Source organism: Desmodus rotundus, chromosome 6 (assembly GCF_022682495.2).
Source record: "Desmodus rotundus isolate HL8 chromosome 6, HLdesRot8A.1, whole genome shotgun sequence".
In the NCBI taxonomy this organism is placed as follows: Eukaryota; Metazoa; Chordata; class Mammalia; order Chiroptera; family Phyllostomidae; genus Desmodus; species Desmodus rotundus.
Window position 1 is genome coordinate 75,552,555 of NC_071392.1, and position 19,242 is coordinate 75,571,796.

General features: G+C 40.7%; 1 protein-coding gene across 8 annotated transcripts in view; it reads left to right on the plus strand.

Annotated features, from left to right (window-relative positions):
* AHCYL2 (adenosylhomocysteinase like 2) overlaps positions 1-19,242 on the plus strand; it is a 143,765-nt gene that overhangs the window by 100,764 nt on the left and 23,759 nt on the right. For all 8 annotated transcript variants that reach the window (XM_053926342.2, XM_024554959.4, XM_053926344.1 and 5 more), the window contains 6 exons: positions 4,432-4,575; positions 5,029-5,129; positions 13,137-13,239; positions 14,767-14,861; positions 17,512-17,618; positions 18,687-18,803. In XM_053926342.2, the coding sequence (XP_053782317.1) occupies positions 4,432-4,575; positions 5,029-5,129; positions 13,137-13,239; positions 14,767-14,861; positions 17,512-17,618; positions 18,687-18,803 (667 nt within the window). The remainder of the gene's footprint in view (positions 1-4,431; positions 4,576-5,028; positions 5,130-13,136; positions 13,240-14,766; positions 14,862-17,511; positions 17,619-18,686; positions 18,804-19,242) is intronic.

A 19,242-nucleotide genomic window follows, 5' to 3' on the forward strand; every position in this document is an offset into this window, starting at 1 on the left:
CTTCCCTGAACAACATGTATAAAGACGTGTGTTTTTTTCTATTCTTTGAAAATAAAAGGGGATCCCCATCCTTCCATCTGGTACTTGCAAATTAAAGGGGAAACCTTAATTGCCCCAAGAAACATGAAAATATTGTAACTAGTTCAGGTGAGCCCTTTGCCTTCTCTTCTAAGCTGTGACATTGTGTTGCTTGTTACTCCTTTCTTCCATTGCACTGGCATTAATTCAAATATATGGGCCCTGGGGCTGTTATAATTTAATGCCAGACGAGCTATTACATGTAAAACCCCTTGAAGGCATTAGCCACTTGTGCAACAGTGCCCAGGATGTGTCTGATCTAATGCGGAGCTGTTTTATTTTGCTCTTGTGTTGGAATGTGGTAGGAAGCTTAGTTGTCTCTTTGCATTATAAACAGTAATATTCATTTAAAAAATTTTTATTGTGACCTGAAGTTTTATTTGTTCTTCACACAGATAAGAAAGTAGTATTTGTTATGTAAACTTGAAGAAAGCTTGTTTAGGAAACAAAATTTTAGGTTGGATAGATTATTATTTACATTGTGACATTTCTCTTTTTATTTTCTTCCCACAATAACTGAATGATGTAAAGCGCACGAGATAAGTTCCTATGGATTTTTGTCTAAAGATACCGAATGTCATACCTACCTTATTCTGCTGAAATAACCAGTGTTGAAAACTCATAAATATAACCCTGGAAACTAAAATAATTGTGAAAATGTGAATTGTAAAACAGGCTGTGACATTTTAGACTGTGAGTTTGTGCATATTATCTAAACTATGATACTAAATAATAACTGTATTGAATTTTAAGTCCAGCTCAATCTATTCCCTACACACTAGATCCACATTTCCAACTGTGTCCATGCAGGGAAGGCCAATGCCTGCCTCCTCAGTGAACCCCTGTGTGCAGGGAGGGTACCCTACAAAGTATCTGTTTACCTAGAAGAGTGTGATTGATGTGCTTGGTTTCTAAGTGAACACATAGTTGCCCGGTAAGCTTGTTGGTGAGCGACATTGACTGATGTCACACTGGAATACCTGGACTTAAAAGTTGAACTATATGAAATTGCCATTTTTATAGTGAAAAATTACCAACCATATGTAGCCATTTAAGGATCCTAAGCTCAAAAGCATTGGAGTAAAAACATTCTGGAGTGGAAAATACCTTAAAGATCAGTTCCTCAGCTTCCCACTGGATGTGGAATTGCCCCAATGGCATCCCTGACAAATGGCTAGCTGGCCTCTTTGGGAGCATGTTCAATGATAGTTATATCTAGTTTTTTAGCTCCTGATAAACTCTTATACAATTCTTGGAATTTAAGATTTTATTTAGAAATTAAATCACTATTTTGGGGGCATCCCACTGTCCTGGTTATTCTCATCTGCTTATATTCCAGATTGATTCCCTTTAAAAATAGTATGTCTATGAATCTAATATTCCAGATATGGTATGAACTAATCTACAGGAAGTGTTATTTCCATAAACTCAGTACTTTGAAAAGGAATCCCAAGAATATGTTTGCTTCTTTAGCAGCTGTATCATACATACTGCTACTTCATTATGTTTTTCGGTTTTGTTTTGTTTTGTTTTTTCACATGAACAATTGTCAAGCCCTTTTAAACAAACTGAATGGAGATGCCTACCGCCTTGAGTCTCGGACTGGGAGTTAGGAGAGACCTAGTTTCTAGGCTTAGATTCGTGTGTGATTTGTTGTGTGATCCCGGAAATCTCTTGCAGTCTGTAAATTTACAACAGAGACAGGGGGAACTTAACATGAAGTGACACAAAAAATGCTCCAAACCCATTGACTGAAAAGCCAGGAATAACAGATTTGACTCAAAGCCTTCTAAATACAAGAAGCTATGCAAATGCATGTCAGTAAGAACTTGGAACCCACTTTCAGCATTCATTACAATTTAAGTGACTGTAGAAATTAATATTACAGAGCCCCCAAAGACTGACCTTTGGACTTCTTCCCTTCTCTGTTTATACTGTCTCCCCAAGTGACCTCATTCAGTCTCATAGTTTTAAATACCACATAGTTTTGACATTTGATTCTCAAATTCTATCTCCATCTCAAATCTCTCCCGTACACACTAGGTCTGTATATTCAACGTTCTGCTCAGTCCTTTTACTTGGGTGTTTTATAGGCATCTCAAACCTCTCATGTCTTAAAAGCTGAGCTCCTGAGTTCCAACCTTGCTCCTCTTCAGCCTGTTCACAACCCCATAGCAAGATTCATTCTTTTAAAATAAGTCAGGCCAGGTCATATCACGTAGCTCGAAACCCTCCCAAGGCTTTCCAATCTCTCTCTGAGTAAAGGCTGAAATTCTTACAATGGCCTGTGTATGGCCTTTATGGTATAAAGGCCCTATACCATCCAGCCTCCTGTTACATTTCTAATCACATCTCTGCTTTCCCCAACCCCCTGCCTCCCTGAGGTATTCCTTTCACTGTAGTCATACTAGCCTCCTCACTGCTACTGCTGTTTTGAAACTCTTGCACTTGGTATTCCCTGTATGTGGAATGCTGTAAGGTACCCTGTACGGGCGTCTGCCTCCAGTTCTTAACCAATGATCACCTCTCAAAAGAGGCCTATCCTGGCTGCTCTTTTTAAATTGTGGTGGTAGAAGCATGGTTTCCTCAGCCTGTTGCTCATGAGCTGTTTCTGAGTGTTGATTAGTGAAACAGATGACTGCCCAGGAAGCTGTTCCTGGGTTCTGTTGCTAAAGGTACTTTGAGCTCTCACTCACCCTAGGAGGGAGAACCACAAACCTTTCATACAGATTAGCTCCTTTCAAGAGCTAATCTTTGGGGATTTATTAATTCCCTCACCTCCCTGGGCGACCCAAGTTCATTCTTGTTGCCTGTGTTCGGACTTTGCCCTGTGGCTGTTTTCCAGCTCCTAGAGAGAGGCTGGGGCCCCTGCTGCCCCACCATCCTGTAGTGCCATGCCTGATTGACTGGGCAAGGTCAGACTTGCCCTCTGCAGCCCTCCCAGAGACAGACCCTTGGCTAAGAAATCCCAGAAATGTCTTAATTTTCTGGATGTAAGTAGATCAGAGTACTAGAGACCTGAGGAGCTCTGAGATTTTACAACTGTCTCTCCTTAAAAGTGATGGAAATACTTGTCTCATTTGGGAAATACATAATGCTTTATAAACAATGCTTTATGTTTCCCAAGCTTCCTCCCCCAAAACCTTGCCAACTATGTAGGAAGAAACTATCCACAGAAACTTAAATATAAATCAAGGAAGGAAATTGATTCAAATCATCCAGCAAATGATCAGCAACTACAGAATTAAATGGAGACTAGACAGACCTCGGCTAAGCATGGGAATAGCCGCAGCTGCTGCTACCTACTAGCCACAATCAAAAGTCTTACACCTTTACCCCCTAGGGTATATTGCTAAAATGATTTGTCGTCAGCATTTTATTACACCAAACAAGGATTTATCACTTCTTTTGAGAGTCTAAAATGCCCAATGCAGGACCACTGAGGCCAGCAGGAAGGGAGAGCGCACTGAATACTTCATTGTCGGTGTCTAATTGGGTCTGCAGGCACAGTTCAGCCTCATCAGGGCCAGTGTTAAAGAAGAAAGCTCCGTTATGTCAGACAAACACTTTCTGTGTGGTTCTTAATTACTTTCCCATGGGATCCTTGTTTTCTAAATCTTATCTGTTTTAGCTGTTCTACTGAAACACAAATTACATCAGGCATTTAAGCAGCAGAGATGGGTAGCTAGGATCCGAGAAACCCCTAGATCATAACCGTGATCTTGCATTTAGAACTTTAACATATGGCTTCTGGTGTAATCTCTCTCTCTTTGCATATTCAAGGACCTTCGAGAATAAAGCCAGCCCTAGATTCCAAGCTGATGCTCTCCAGGAGGAATGTCTTTGACAACCTCTCTCAGCTTCCTCTTTCTGACCTCTGGGTAGCACTTTCCGCAGGAGACATTGGGACAGCCCCACAGTGCCATGTACCGTATTTTGCTGTGTATAATGCACACCCACGTTTTTGACCCAAACTTTCAGGGGGGGAAAATCTTTTGTTTTAATTTTTTAATTCAATTTTTAATTTATTTATGTTTAGATACTTGTTTTTTATATTATACAGGAATTTTAGCATTTATTTTTGAACATACTGTGGTACAAGAAGTGTTATGTAACCAATAATTACAAAACACAAGAACAGATACAAGATATTTCAAGTACTACCCATGTGTAAAGCACGTCCTTATTTTTCCCTCAAAAATTTGGGCAAAGCGGTATGCATTTTACATGGCAGAAATATGGGGGTGCTTACCAGATGTATGAATGTGTATGGTGCTGGATGACCAGAGATCATCCTCAGTTCACTGCACGGCTTGGAGTTTAAAAGAGGCCATTTTTCCTCTGTCATTCCAGCGGCTTCGTATACAGATAGCTCTGATGATGAGACATCTCCCAGGGACAAGCAGCAAAAGAACTCTAAGGGAAGCGGTGACTTCTGTGTCAAGAACATCAAACAGGCAGAGTTTGGACGAAGAGAAATTGAAATTGCCGAACAAGGTAAAGAAAGCAAGCGCCTTTCCTCTCAAACTGCCTGTGTCCCTGTGTCCATGCTAGTAGCTTTTTCTGTCCTGGGACCTAGTAGCTTGTGAAATTTCAGTGTGATATGGAAGACTACCTATAAAAGAAAATATATGAGCTCAAGAAACACTGTAGGGGGGGAGTGGACTCTGACAGGTCAGGAAGGAACCCCGAGACCAGGCAAAGGGGAGAGAGACAGACTGAGATAAAGAGGGCTGGGTTATAGGGAATCAGAACACTGGAACGTGTGCCTCCAAAAGCCCCTTATAAAAGAAAACTCAGGTTTATCGTCTTAATCCTTTGACAAACCTAATCTAACAGGGAACCTCATCAGGGAAAGGATCTTACCCTAAGGGAGTAAGTTTTTCACTTTATTCCTTCTTTCTCATGCCCTCCTCTCTAATATGCTGTGTGTGTATTGGGTCTTTTCAGAAATGCCGGCACTGATGGCTTTGAGGAAGAGAGCTCAAGGAGAGAAACCTTTGGCTGGAGCCAAAATTGTGGGCTGCACACACATCACTGCTCAGACTGCTGTGAGTCTTTTCCCTTTCTCCACATCATAATAGTTAAGAACAGCCCCAGCTATTGAGTGCTTGCAGTTTGCCAAGCACTAGGTTAAGAGCTTAACAAGTATTAGTTCATTAATCCTCATAATGGTCTCCTAAAGCAGGTAGTCCTAATTCTAATTTATAAATGAGGAAGTTGAGGCTCAGAGAGTTTAAGTAATTTATCCAAGGTAAGACAGCTAGTAAATCATAGAATCAAGGTTTAAACTTCAATATATCTGACTTCCACACTTCTGCTTTCTCCCCAATACTACACTGCTTCCCCTTATCTTCACTTCCAGCGTCATTTCCACAAGGTAACTCTGTGTTAGGCCTCTTTAAGCTGCAAGTAAGAGGAAACCTGAAGGCCAGTGATCAGGCAGACTTCAAATGCAGGATCTCAGGGCCCCAGATTCATTTGTCCATGATTGTCTGGGAGCTGCCTTGTCACCATGCTTAATTCATCCTCAGGCTGCTAGCAAGACAGTTACAGCTCTTCAAGCCATCACAAACTGACATGAAGAGAGAGAAGCACCATTTCTCCCTCTCTCCCAAGAACAAGGAAACCTTTCCCAGAAGTCCCCCAGGATACTCCACCATGTATCACTGAGCAGAACTGGATCACGTGCCCCCCTGCCTCACCAGTCCTAGCACTGGGATTACCATGATTGGTTTAGAGTCTAAACCACTGATTCTCACCCCTATCAGAGTCGGTGTCCCCTTGTTATAAAAAAGTATTTTGCGTGCTCCCTGTATTATCTTGAAATGAAATTCAGATATAATATATCTACAGATATATAGACACCTATTTATCTAGATAGCTACATATAATTTTTTTAAATCAACAAAATTTTAACTGAAATATTAAGGAAGAATAAAAGGGAAATAATTCGTAATATAATGTGTATTTCAATATATAAGTGTTTGAGTACAGGTAAAATAGAATAATAGTCCAGTATTTGTACTTACTCATAGCACCATTTGAATCAGAGTGCTGTAAATGTAGATAGACAAATCTGTTACTGGTTCTAGAGCATCACAATAGTCTTGCCAAATTATAGGATTTTTTGAAATTATTACCAACTTTTTGTAAATTTCTGAATAATAAAAAATACGAGTTTTCTCTTCATTCACACTCAGTTGTTGCATTCTTAGAAAAACTACAAAACACTTTTTGTTACTGTGTAAAGTGGAATAAGTCTCTAAACATAGGTAATCGTAAATAGGTTTCTCACTCATACGAACTTTTGGTTGGAACATTGGAAACTTTTACCAGATGCGGCACGGTTGCGAGCTGTACCAGACTGTCCTGTACTTTCAAGTTGGCCTTCCCATTAAATGCCAGTAGCACTCCCTCTCAATTGTCGTGATAACCAAAAGTGCCCCCACAGTCTTCCAGAGTTCCTCTGTTGAGAACCACTGACTTCAAGTCACCATCAAAGATGCGACGGATACTGAGTTGCCAGCAGTAATGAGACCACTGCGGGAAATTGGACTATTGAGAAACGGTCTGGAATCTTTTACAGGATTTGTAAGATCCAGGTCATTTTTGTCACTCCATGAGCTTTCCAAAGACTGTCTCCTGAAGCACAACACTTATGTGACCACATTCCTCATTAAAAACAGCAGAGATTCCTCACAACACAGACAGGTGCTCTTAGCATCTTCCCTGTGAGACTTTTCTGGGTTACATGTTCTCTGAGGAAAAGAGTACTTTGGCAGACCAAAATTAATATAATAAGTTGGAAAGCTATCTCTTTTTGGAGCTACAGACTAATGAATTGAGGCAGAAACACTCCTGGAACCTTTTTTGGGCTTCCCCAGGCGGGGACATGAGACTTAAAATAGTAAGTGCTTCTCTACTGTCTCATGTTGCTAAATTATATCTCAGGTTCCTTTCTTCCTTTTCCTGGAGTAATCAAAATCAGAGCAATCAAAACTAGTTTACCAATTTTAACATTATTTTAATGTATCCTCTCCACGTTTTTTTTTCCTTTAAAAAATTAATTACAAAGGAATTTTGCTTTGTTTTATTTTTAATCTTTTATTTGTCTGATTACAAAAGCCGTCACGTTCAGGTTTACAATATTCAAACATTACCACAGTCTGTGATGTAGAAAGCAGTCTCCTATAATCCCATGTTTCAGAAATAACTATTATAGTTAACTCTCCCTGCCCATGTTTCTAATAGACTTGGATCTACTTACAGTTTTAGGTATGTTTCATAGTTCCTTCTAACCAGATTTCCTAGCTGCTGCTTCTAAATGGTAATGATGCAAAGTCGGGTTCTAAGCTCTATCCTCCTCTTACTCTTGCCTGCCTTCACACCTGCCTGAACCCTAACAGCCAGCAGTCTTGACTCAAAGTTCTTTGGACAGTTTTTATATTCTTGCTTCCAGTGACTTTTATAGTTAATCTATATTGCTTTGTAGTTAAGTCTGTGTATCATTCTTTTATTTGACAAATTCAGAATTCCTAGTTCTAGAAATTCAGAAATTCTTTAAGGTGGAAACTAAAATGAGATTAAAAAAATGGAATCAGATATTGGAAGGTAGCATAGACTAGAAATTCAGAAATATCAGTAGTTCTGCTATTAACTTACTGCGTGGCCTTGGACAAATTATGTGAGGGGTTAGCCTACATTAGTGGAATTGTCTGCAAGTTTTGTTTTTTAAATTACAGTATAATCTTTAATTAGAATTCTTATTTAGTATAGAAATATACTATATGCAAACTTTTAAAAATGAAAATTAGCAATACGCAGAGTTACCCACTGTCAGGAAATTTTAAAACAAGCTTTTGAATCAGAGCTTTATCATTGTTAAAATAGCTCTTAAAGCATTAGGGTGATATACTACCCTCTTAAAAATCCTACCTGCGGAGGAAGCAAGATGGCGGCGTAGGTAGACACACTGTGCCTCCTCGCACAACCAGAACTGACAGAGAATCGAACAGCAAGGGGGACCGACACCAAGGAAATAGAAAACAAACATTCATCCAGACTGGTAGGAGGGGCGGAGACAGGCACTGGGGTGGAGAGGACTCTCGTGGCTGTGGCAGGACTGAGACTGGCGGAGTGTGGGACAAATGGCGCAGGCAGTCCGAGCACTAGCAGACCCTGCGGCCCCACATTTGCACAGATAAACCCAGAGGGCCGGACTCAGAGTGGCGGAGAACGGGGCAGGCAGAGAGGTGGGTAGCACCCTGCAGCACCACATTCGCCCACAGATAAACCGGACGAACAGCGGGGAACGAAGCAGACCGCGCAACCCAGGGCTCCAGCTCGGGGAAATAAAGCCTCAAACCTCTGATTGAAAGCGCCCCTGGGGGTTGGGGCGGCAGCAGGAGAGACTCCCAGCCTCACAGGAGAGGTTGTTGGAGAGACCCACAGGGGCCTAGAGTGTGCACAGGCCCACTTACTCGGGAGCCAGCACCAGAGTGGCCCAGTTTGATTGTGGGTATCGGAGTGAAAGATTGAAAGCCGGAGGAGAGTGAGGCGGGCGCCATTGCTCCCACTCGGCCCCTCCCCCACGTAGAGCATCACAGCCCAGCGACCAGCATTACCCCGCCCCGGTGAACACCTAAGGCTCCGCCCCTTAAAGTAACAGATGCTCCAAGACAAACAAACAAAGAAAAAAGGCCCAAATGACAGAACACTTCAAAGCTCCAGAAAAAATACAACTAAGCGATGAAGAGATAGCCAACCTATCGGATGCACAGTTCAAAGCACTGGTTATCAAGATGCTCACAGACTTGGTTGAATCTGTTCGAAAAACAGATGAAAAAATGAAGCCTATGCTAAGAGAAACAAAGGAAAATGTACAGGGAACCAATAGTGATGAGAAGGAAACTGGGACTCAAATCAATGGTATGGACCAAAAGGAAGAAACAAACATCCAACCAGAAAAGAATGAAGAAATAAGAACTTGGAAAAATGAGGAGAGGCTTAGGAACCTCCAGGACACCTTGAAACGTTCCAACATCCGAATTATAGGGGTGCCAGAAGGAGAAGAGGAAGAACAAAAAATTGAAAACTTATTTGAACAAATAATGGAGAACTTCCCCGATCTGGCAAAGGAAATAGACTTCCGGGAAGTCCAGGAAGCTCAGAGAGTCCCAAAGAAGCTGGATCCAAGGAGGAACACAACAAGGCACATCATAATTACATTACCCAAGATTAAACGCAAGGACCTACATCCAAGATTACTGTATCCAGCAAAGCTATCATTTAGAATGGAAGGGAAGATAAAGTGCTTCTCAGATAAGGTCAAGTTAAAGAAGCTCATCATCACCAAGCCCTTATTATATGAAATGTTAAAGGGAGTTACCTAAGAAAAAGAAGATCAAAAATAGGAACAGTAAAAATGACAGCAAACTCACAGTTATTAACGACCACACCTAAAACAAAAACGAGAGCAAACTAGGCAAACAACTAGAACATGAGGGTTGTCAATAAGGGAGTGGGAGGGGGAGAGGGGGGTAAAGGTACAGAGAATAAGTAGCATAGATGATAGGTGGAAAATAGACAGGGGAAGGGTAAAAATAGTGTAGGAAATGTAGAAGCCAAAGAACTTATAAGTATGACCCATGGACATGAACTATGGGGGGGGAATGTGGGAGGGAGGGGGGTGGGCAGGATGGAGTGGAGTGGGGGGGAAAATGGGACAACTGTAATAGCATAATCAATAAATATATTAAAAAAAAAATCCTACCTGCATCTTAGATATTGAAACAAAATAAGTCAGGATCAAATCAGTAGATTAGTTTTTTAAAATATTTTTAATTTGAAACAGATTTATACAAAAGTTACAAGTATGCTATAAATAACTTTTTTCTTAACCATTTGAAAATTGCCAACCTTATACTCTCCTCACAAATAAACACTTAGCTTGTGTTTCTACAAGGGCATTCGTCCTCCTATACCACCAGTGCAACCACTGAAAGGTAGGAAATTAACACTGATTCGTTATTACCATCTAGTTCTCAGACTCCATTGGAGTTTCACAAGTTGTCCCAATAATACTTTTCATAACAAAAGGATTCAGTTCGTAGCTCTGTGTCTCATTTGTCGTCTTTCATCTCTTTTAGTGCAAAACAGTCTATAATCTTTGACTTTCATGACCTTGACACATTTGAAGACTATAGACAAGTTATTCTGAAAATATCCTCAATCTGGACATGTCTTATGCTTCCTCATTATTAGATTCAGGGTATGCATCTTTGGTAGGAAGTGATGCTGCATTTTTTAAAATTTAGTCTTATCAGATGACACATGATTTCAGTTTGTCTCACTAATAATCATTTTGATCCCTGATAACTCTAAGTGGTAGACTTTTCCATTGTAAAAGGTATTTATCTCCCTTTGTGAGGTAGTAATATGAAACTGTGTAAATATCCAATGTTTAATTCAACTTTCAATTTATTCACTCATTTGTTTATGTGTATGGAATCATTGTTTTGTTTTATTTAATAGATCATAATCCATTACTGTCATCATTTATTACAATATGATGCTCAGATTGTTCTAGTTTAGGCCAAGGGGGAGCCCCTTCAGTCTGGCTTCTGTGGCTTGTCTCCTGGCCTATCCCTTTCACTCCCTGAGCGTTCCTTGTTTTTGGTACAAGATGATCTAAGCTCACCTTGTATGTTCCCTGTCCTCGTCCTGGAACCCCCCATTTCTACAAGGAGCCCTGGTGTTGTGGATCTGTACACTAGGGTGATCTTTGCTATTAGGATGTCATTGCCCCTGGATCCTCCTTCATTAATTTCAGAAAACAATTGCCCATTAACTCTTAATATATGTATATTTTGCCATTTTCTTCTTCTCCTGCTATGGATCCAATTGCATGCATGTTAGACCATTTGATAATATCCCGTAGATCTTGGATGCTGTCTTCTGATTTTTTTCCCCACTCTTTTTTCTTTCTATATTTCAGTTTGGTGACTTCTATCGATGTGATTCTCTCCACAGATAATGCCTAGTCTGATGATAAACCTGATGAAAGAATTCTTAACCTCTGATACCTTAAAAAAAAATTTTTTTTCCTGACATTTATTTCTATTTGGCTTTTTTTTTTATCATTTCCATCTCTCTGCTGAAAGTCCCTATCCATGGATATTGTCCCTCTTTTTCACTAGACCCTTTAACATAAACATAATAATCATAGTTAAAGTTCCTGTCTAATTAAACATCTAGCTCGTCACCAAGTCCAATTCTCTTGAATACTTTATTTCTTGACAATTGGTTGGGGTTTTTTGTTTTTCACTCATTTTGTTTATCTTAAAATTTTATATTGAACAGTAGTATATTCATTTCCGTTGTGGTCATGACTTGGGCTGGATTTCAGTTCTGTTCTGCATTATAGGCTTCAAATTCCTCCAGCAATGGATGTGACAACCTTATGATTTGAGGTTACCACAGGGCTCTCCTCAGTTTTTTTTGGCTTCATCCTCAGCTTTCAGCTGCTTCTGCACGTGCTTGCCGTGTGGGGGGCTCTCTCTTCAAGTGCATGCACCACCTGCAACTGTAGACTTGTTTCCTGAAGCTAGGCTGGTGGTGAGAGCAAGGAGGGTTCTTGGATCTTCTGATGCAGCCTCAGTCTTAAGCAGCCATATTTTGCCTCGTATCTGCGGTAGGTCTTGAGCAGTAGATTTTTTCCCTACTCCTCCTGGTGTGGTAGCAGATCTTTACTTTGTATCAGTGCAGGGTCTAGACCGAAGAAAGTTTTCTGCTTCTCCCCTAGTAGCAGAGAGTTTTTGCTCGATCCCTGGTGGCAGGCATAATTCCCACTCTTCTTCCTACAGCTTAAAGCTTTTGCTTCCTATGGGAGAAGATTGGGGGGAAGTGCCCAGGTTTCATGCCTGTCTTTGAACACAGCCAATCAGCTCTCTGCCCCCAGTCTTCCCTGTGAACTTCCCTGGGTGGAAGCCCTTGGAAAAGAGTTTGATGTGAGTGTAAAATCTCTCTGTGCCTGGAGCTGCTAGGAATTCCAAACTGACACACTTTTCCACACTCATTTACTAATTCATTACCATTACAGCTAATTATTTTTCTTATCTGCAGGTATGGCAGCCACTTCTCCCTCCCAGTGCTCTGCTAAAGATAAAACTACTTCCTTTCTCCTTAAAGAGATCTGTCACTCTATGGAGTTCAGATCACTGGGTTGCTTTGTGACTTCAACTCTTTGATGGGCTCAAGAAAAGTTATGGTTTTGTAGATCATCTGGTTTTTTTTCCTTTTCTTATTTTAATTTATTGACTTTATTCTTTTTAAAGACTTTATTTATTTATTTTTATTTAGAGAGAGGAGAAGGGAAGGAGAAAGAGAGGAAAGAAACATCAATGTGTGGTTGCCTCTCTTGCACCCCCTACCGGGGACCTGGCTGACAACCCAGGCATGTGCCCTGACTGGGAATTGAACTGGTGACCCTTTGGTTTGCAAGCCGGCACTCAACCCTCTGAGCCACACCATCCAGGGCTAATTTATTGATTTTAGAGAGAGAAACATTGATTTGTTGTTGCACTTATTTATGCATTCATTATTCTTGTACGTGCCCTGACCAGGGATTGAACCTGCAACCTTGGTGTATCAACAAGTATATGACACTTGAACCAACTGAGCTACCCAGTCAGGGCCTTGGCTTTTTCTTGTTGCTTTCTCTTGTAGCTTCTATGTCCTAAGAAGAAACAGAACTATAAGCTAGTGGTTTTTAAAAAATGTTTTACTCTGAAATCCTTGGTTAATTAAGTCTTACAGGAAGGCTCAATATGTTAAATGGGTAAACTCACAGAGCTGGGCTGGAGCCTCCCTCCATGCCTACCCCCAACCCTTTCCCTCTTACCAAAATACTAAAGAGTTTCTGTAGAGCACAATTTGAATATCTTTGACCCCAGTTATTCCTGATGTACTTTCTTGTTGTCAAATATATAAACTTAATCTCCTTGACCACTTGTTTGGCCCAGTCTTGCTCATCTCCTGCTTTCTCTTTAATACAGGTGCTTATGGAAACTCTGGGTGCCCTGGGTGCACAGTGTCGATGGGCTGCCTGCAACATCTATTCTACTCTCAATGAAGTGGCTGCTGCGTTAGCAGAAAGTGGTAAGATCTTTGCTTGTTCTCTGTGTCTTTGGCTAAAGTGAGTCTCTGAAAAGTTCCATTGTCTCCATATAAATCTTTAAGGAAGGTTGACATTAAAAGAGCTGTCTTGGTAGAAATGGATCCCTATTTTTGATGTGTTTGCTCTCTTTCTGGGTTTCTCTTGCTAAATATGATCTAGGTAATAACTCCGTTACTGAGTTACCTAGTAACTGAAATTCTCACCATTTCCCAGCTACACTTTGATCTTTCTTGTTCCATACAGAAGATATTTAGTCTCAAATATCTTCTTATGTCTAATAATCCTTTATTAGTTAATGCTTTGCCTTGACTTGCTAATATTAGAGCACCGGTGAACAGTGCCACTGTCTAAATTAATAAGGATTGGAAAAGAAAATGCCTCAGGCAGAGTTTTGTGGTCCTATTTGTTTTTTAGCAGTTTGAACCCTGATTTAACGTTTGATGTTTCTGCTTCAGCAGTAAACGGGATTTGACCTGGAAGATTAATATTTCATCACAGTAGTCACAGACTCTTGAAAAAGGACAATAAAAAATAGAGAAATTTGGACTTTGTCAGTTCTTTCCCTTCACTCCCTGGCAGCACAACAGAGATCAGAGGACCAGACCCTCGCTTTAGAGCTCTCGGGAGGTGCCGCGAAAGCTCCGTGGTGCACGCTTGTCTCCTTTTGCTAACACTTCCAGCGTTTCATTTGTTCTTTCATTTACAATCATTTGTAAAATTTTGATTAATGTATACAGTATATATAGAAAAATACACAAATATTAAACATATAACCCAATTAATTTACATAGTCTTTTTTTTTTTTTTACCCAACCAATACTTATTATGCCTCCTACAAGAGAAATTAAGACAATGAGACAATGTCTTTGTCCTCAGAATCTTATATTGCTCTTGAGGAGAAAAGATACATTTATAGATAATAATAATAATAATAATAATAATAATACAAGAACATAGATGATAAATGCCACAACAGATCGCAAATCCACAGTCAGCACTCAAACAAGGGGTTGAAAAAGTTCAGAGCCCACAAGAGTTCCCTTCTGAGTTCATCGGCTCCATCAGGAGCATGACAGTCTTCACTGGGCCGTGAGGTGTAATAAACATTTTAACGGATGGGGAAGAGTGCAAGGATTTGCCTGGTAGAGGATGGGGTGACCCAGAGTATCAAAGCAAGAAAGATCAAAGTGTAGTTGGGAAATGGTGAGAATTGCATTTGGGCTGGATCAGGAAGTACTTGTTTCTAGTTTCTTTTTTTCCTTTAGTTATATGTTTAGCATCCATCATACTTCTGTTTGTCCTCTTTGGTCTAACAACAGCAAAATGGCCACCAAAGACAAAGGAGTGGGTAAAGGAACTGAGGACAGTGCTCATCAGCAAACAAAGTCAGTCCAAGGAGTACAGCAGAATGAGTTTGTAATTGAGGAGACCCAGCATCTTCTTGCTGGAATTTAGGGTCAGCCCCTTTTTAAGGGCTTTAATGGTTTCTTTTTGTTCCTTTTTCTCAGGATTTCCTGTCTTTGCCTGGAAAGGAGAGTCGGAAGATGACTTTTGGTGGTGCATTGATAGATGTGTGAACGTGGAGGGCTGGCAGCCAAACATGGTGGGTTAGATTTCTGCAAACACAGTTCTGTAGGGGCCCGGGAGTGGAGGATAGAGTGGGAGGCTCTGGTCTAGGAGAGGGTTTCCCAACAGGAAAAAAGGGTGATGACTCCTTTTCTGTCTGATGTACCTGGGCTTCCAACAGCACTAGATGCTTATGCTCGGGTACCCCAAGAATATTGAACCTCTTTACAGCCTTAATGTACCATAATAATTAGTGCCAATCTTAGAATCATTCATATTCATCAGCAACATTAAAATACTGCTCCGCATTTACTCGTGGCTGATTAACAAGTCAGACTGATGAGTTACCATCCCCTACCACCTCTCACCACCGTCCCCTAACGACAAGAATCTAAACACATGCGCACATGCACTCACACCTCCCGTGGTACCTAGCTTGCTCTCCGGAATTATGTGCTAAATTTATAGTAAACGTGTAGGGTTTCCAAGTTCAAATTTCTTCCTCTTTATTCATTCTCCACCTAAAGAAATATAACTAGGCGGGGTTTAGGGGTGGGTTTTCTTTGCTTTTTTATTTTTGTTTTATTTTGTAAAAGATCAAGTTCTTGAAGGCTGCTAGCATATTAGATTCACAAAGAGAAGAAAAAAGCTGCACAAAGTATGAGGCGCTCCTACTTTACACACATTGCTGCACGAGTAAGAAGAGAAATTAAGGAATCAACTGAAAAATTAATCCTTGAAGCTGGAGTCCAACTCTTGCTTGCTGCTAAATACTGCAGAGCAGGCCTCACCTGGGACACAGCAGAGAAAAGCAGCCTAACTCTGGATTCTGTGATTCCGATCACATTGCACCAAGTGCTGGTTTGAGGAAGCTGGGTTAAAGCCTTCATATCCTGAAAGGGAGAGAGGAGTTGGCTGTAAGATGAGTCAGCTCGTTCCAACAGAGTTAAACAGTAATAGGAGGGAGTATGACTGACAGGCACTAAAGAAGATAGGCCAGGGGATTTCTACTGGAAATATAACAATAATTTTATAGTCATGAGCACGAGGAGGACATGGGATTGTTCTCAAAGGGCTTTTATAGACTATAGAGCCAGCACAAACTGCTGGAAACCAGGATAATGAAGAGGGTAACACAAGGATAAAAACAGTTGTCATCCCCAGAAGACAGGGCCCATATCTCTTCGGATCCTGTCAAGACCTAGAACTTTCCCTTGCTTCCCAACCTCAGGAAGATTTTCTGGTGACAAGAATTTTCTGCAGTAGAGTTACATGGTGAGAATTACGGGCTACATTCATTGAGTACCTGTTAGGCATAGCACCTACCTGCCTGTGTTAGACACCTCGACGAGAATAGTGGGACTTCAGAGTCTTAAGAGTTTCCAATTGCTCAATCTTTTGTCTGATCTTCTGTGCGTCTAGGGAATCAGAGGCTGCAAGGGAAAACTCCATGAGGGATTTCATACATGTGGAAAGGGAGGGGGAAACTCAGAGGAGCCTTTCTGTTTCTTAGGGCTTCCATTCTGAGGGCTTTTGCTGGGAGAAAATGCAACCCAAACTTAGAGTATGGAGCAAATGTAGCGTTTTAATGAGAGCTCTGTCTTGAATCCCGCCCTGCTCTCAAATAAGGCTTAGCTGAGTCAGGGAAAATAATTGTAGATCAAGAACAGAAGCAAAAAAGGACATCAGGTGATAGACGTGCGGTTGGGGATTTAGTGTGCCCCGAGGTCCAGGATGGCATTTCTGGCACTTGCAGCAATGTTGATAATTGATGGGCTGCACAACGGGTGCATGCTAATCGAGGGCAGTGCGGTGCTGTGGGACTTTCCAGCAGGGTGGGTGTAACAACTTGGAAAGTCCTGCCAAGCATTTCTGACAGCTAGGTGAAGGGCTGATGTGCCACAGTCTGGTGCTGAGTCGTATGCTGAGCTGATCTTTCTTTAGCTTATTTATAATTCAGAAACTTTCTTCTGCTGATGAAAGCTCCAGTGGGCACAGCGTTGTGTTTATCTTTAATCCCAGCCTGAACGAGTGATGAGCTGTGCAGGGGCGTGCTGGCACACTTACATGCTGCACAGTTCCCTGGTTATTTGCATTTGGCCATAGAGAGTGTGAGGTTGTGCTGGGCAAAGTCCCACCGCACCGCCTCACGTTTTGGGTAGGAGAGTGCCTGTACTGGGGGAGAAGTAAAGGACTCTGAGTACAGTTTCATGAGCCATTGTTCTGGGAGGAAGACTTAATTATCTGGCTTTATTTAAACTAAGCTTTGACTGATTGATTGTATTTAAAGTCTGACTTAGTGAATAGAAAATATGCTCAGAGAGGTTTAGACTTTCTGATGCGTGTAGTACTTTTAAGAACTAGTGGTTTAGATGACCACTCAAGTTATCAGACCATAAGAAAGTGCTCGTGCTGTTGCCGTGTGTTTTGCTTTATGAGGTGTGGCACGTGGAAAGGTCATTTGGCTATGAGCATTACAGCTGGTGTTTTACCCCTCATTGGTTCTTACTTCAGTATAATGACTGTTTGGTCACTATACTGGCTTTAAGTTACTTTGCATAACCATGTGGGGAATTTGAAATATCTGTAAATTGACAATTAGATATTGTGATACAAGACCCAGAGCAGCACTGGGAACACTGAGCCTTCAGCAAAATAAATAATATTATTGTTGCTTATTATTGCAGATCTTAGATGATGGAGGGGATCTCACTCACTGGATTTATAAGAAGTATCCCAACATGTTTAAGAAAATCAAGGGCATAGTAGAGGAGAGCGTAACTGGAGTCCATAGGTAAGATTTGACATTGGCATACCTAGTTTTATTCAGCCTGGACATACATTCTTGTAATCACATACTCGTAGAATGTATTATGTTAAAAATTGGAACCTACTGTGAGGTAATGAAATCTGAGTCTGCACACTTGTTTTTTTAAATAACAAAAAATTAACAAATCTAGTAAGGGCAGGGATGGGTCGGGGAACAAGTATGGTCCTCATATTTTCTAGCCATTGTAATATAGTGACTGCTTGTCCTTTTTTGGATGAATTCTCTTATGCAGCAGATATTTCTCGAACTTCTACAGTGAAACGGGAACAGCTCTAAGAACTGTGCTAGGGATGTAGCACAAGGCAAAACAGACGAAACCTGGGCCTTGATAACGCTTCATTCTTACGTAGAGAGTGAGGACTTAAGGTTCTTTTTCTCAAATGAGCAATAATTCCCTGAGTAAAACTGAAATTGTTTCTGTTTATTGTTACTCACCCAGGGAGAACAGAAAGTGTGAAACAGGAGCTTTAGGGAAGTAAATTCTGAGTGAGTCACCAGGACCACGTTAGTAGTCTGCGACCTTTTTGAATATGCAAAACTGTGGGCCACACTGTACTTTCCGACTCTTAGGAAGGGATGGATTTTGACTAAAACACCTGGTTCTGATTTTTAGTTGATTAAAAAAAATCCTATCTATAGATATACATATTTATAGGTATGTGTATTGAGATTATAAAATTGAGACTGAAAGTTAAAGTTGTTGCATTAGAGTAGTGGGATTAAAATAGTAATTAAAGGTAATTTTTTATAATTAAAAAGGAATAAAATTAGTAAGTAATTTTAAATTTTACATTTTAGTCCTTATAACTTAAGAGGTAAGTGAGAGATTTTCCCCACATGCTTTTTGACTAAGATAGCTTAGAATAAAGAAAGATAGTCTTTATTTCCCTACATATACCTAATAGGACAAACTAGTTATGTCTCATGCACTCATGCCTACCCAATCCACACATTTCTGGAATTTGGTATGAAATTGACAGTAGATGCAGTATCTCACTGTTTGATGTTCTCCTTGATTTCCCTCATCCTCAGGCTGTACCAGCTATCCAAAGCAGGGAAGCTGTGTGTTCCAGCCATGAATGTCAATGACTCAGTCACCAAACAGAAATTTGACAACCTCTACTGTTGCCGTGAATCAATTCTTGACGGGTAATTTCTTTTTATTTTGGGGAGGAACTTGAGTTGTTGAATTGAGGTTCTAAGTATTTTGGTTTTGGTTATTTCTGGAAATGATTCATGTAGCACCTCTGAGTCTATCATCACATCATACTAAGATTTTATAACCCAGAGCTACCATTGCTCTCACTATTACAAGCAAATCTATTTTCCTTTTTTTTTTTCTTAAAGATTTCTTTCTTTCTGTCTTCCTTTCTTTCTTTATAAAGACAGGGGAAGGGAGGGAGAAAGAGAGGGAGAGAAACATCAGTGTGTGGTTGTCTCTCATGTGCCTCCTACTGGGGACCTTGCCTGAAACCCAGGCACGTGCCCTGACTGGGAATCGAACCAGCAACCCCTTGGTTCTCAGGCCAGCACTCAATCCACTAATCCACTGCGTCACACCAGCCAGGGCCAAATCTATTTTACTTAA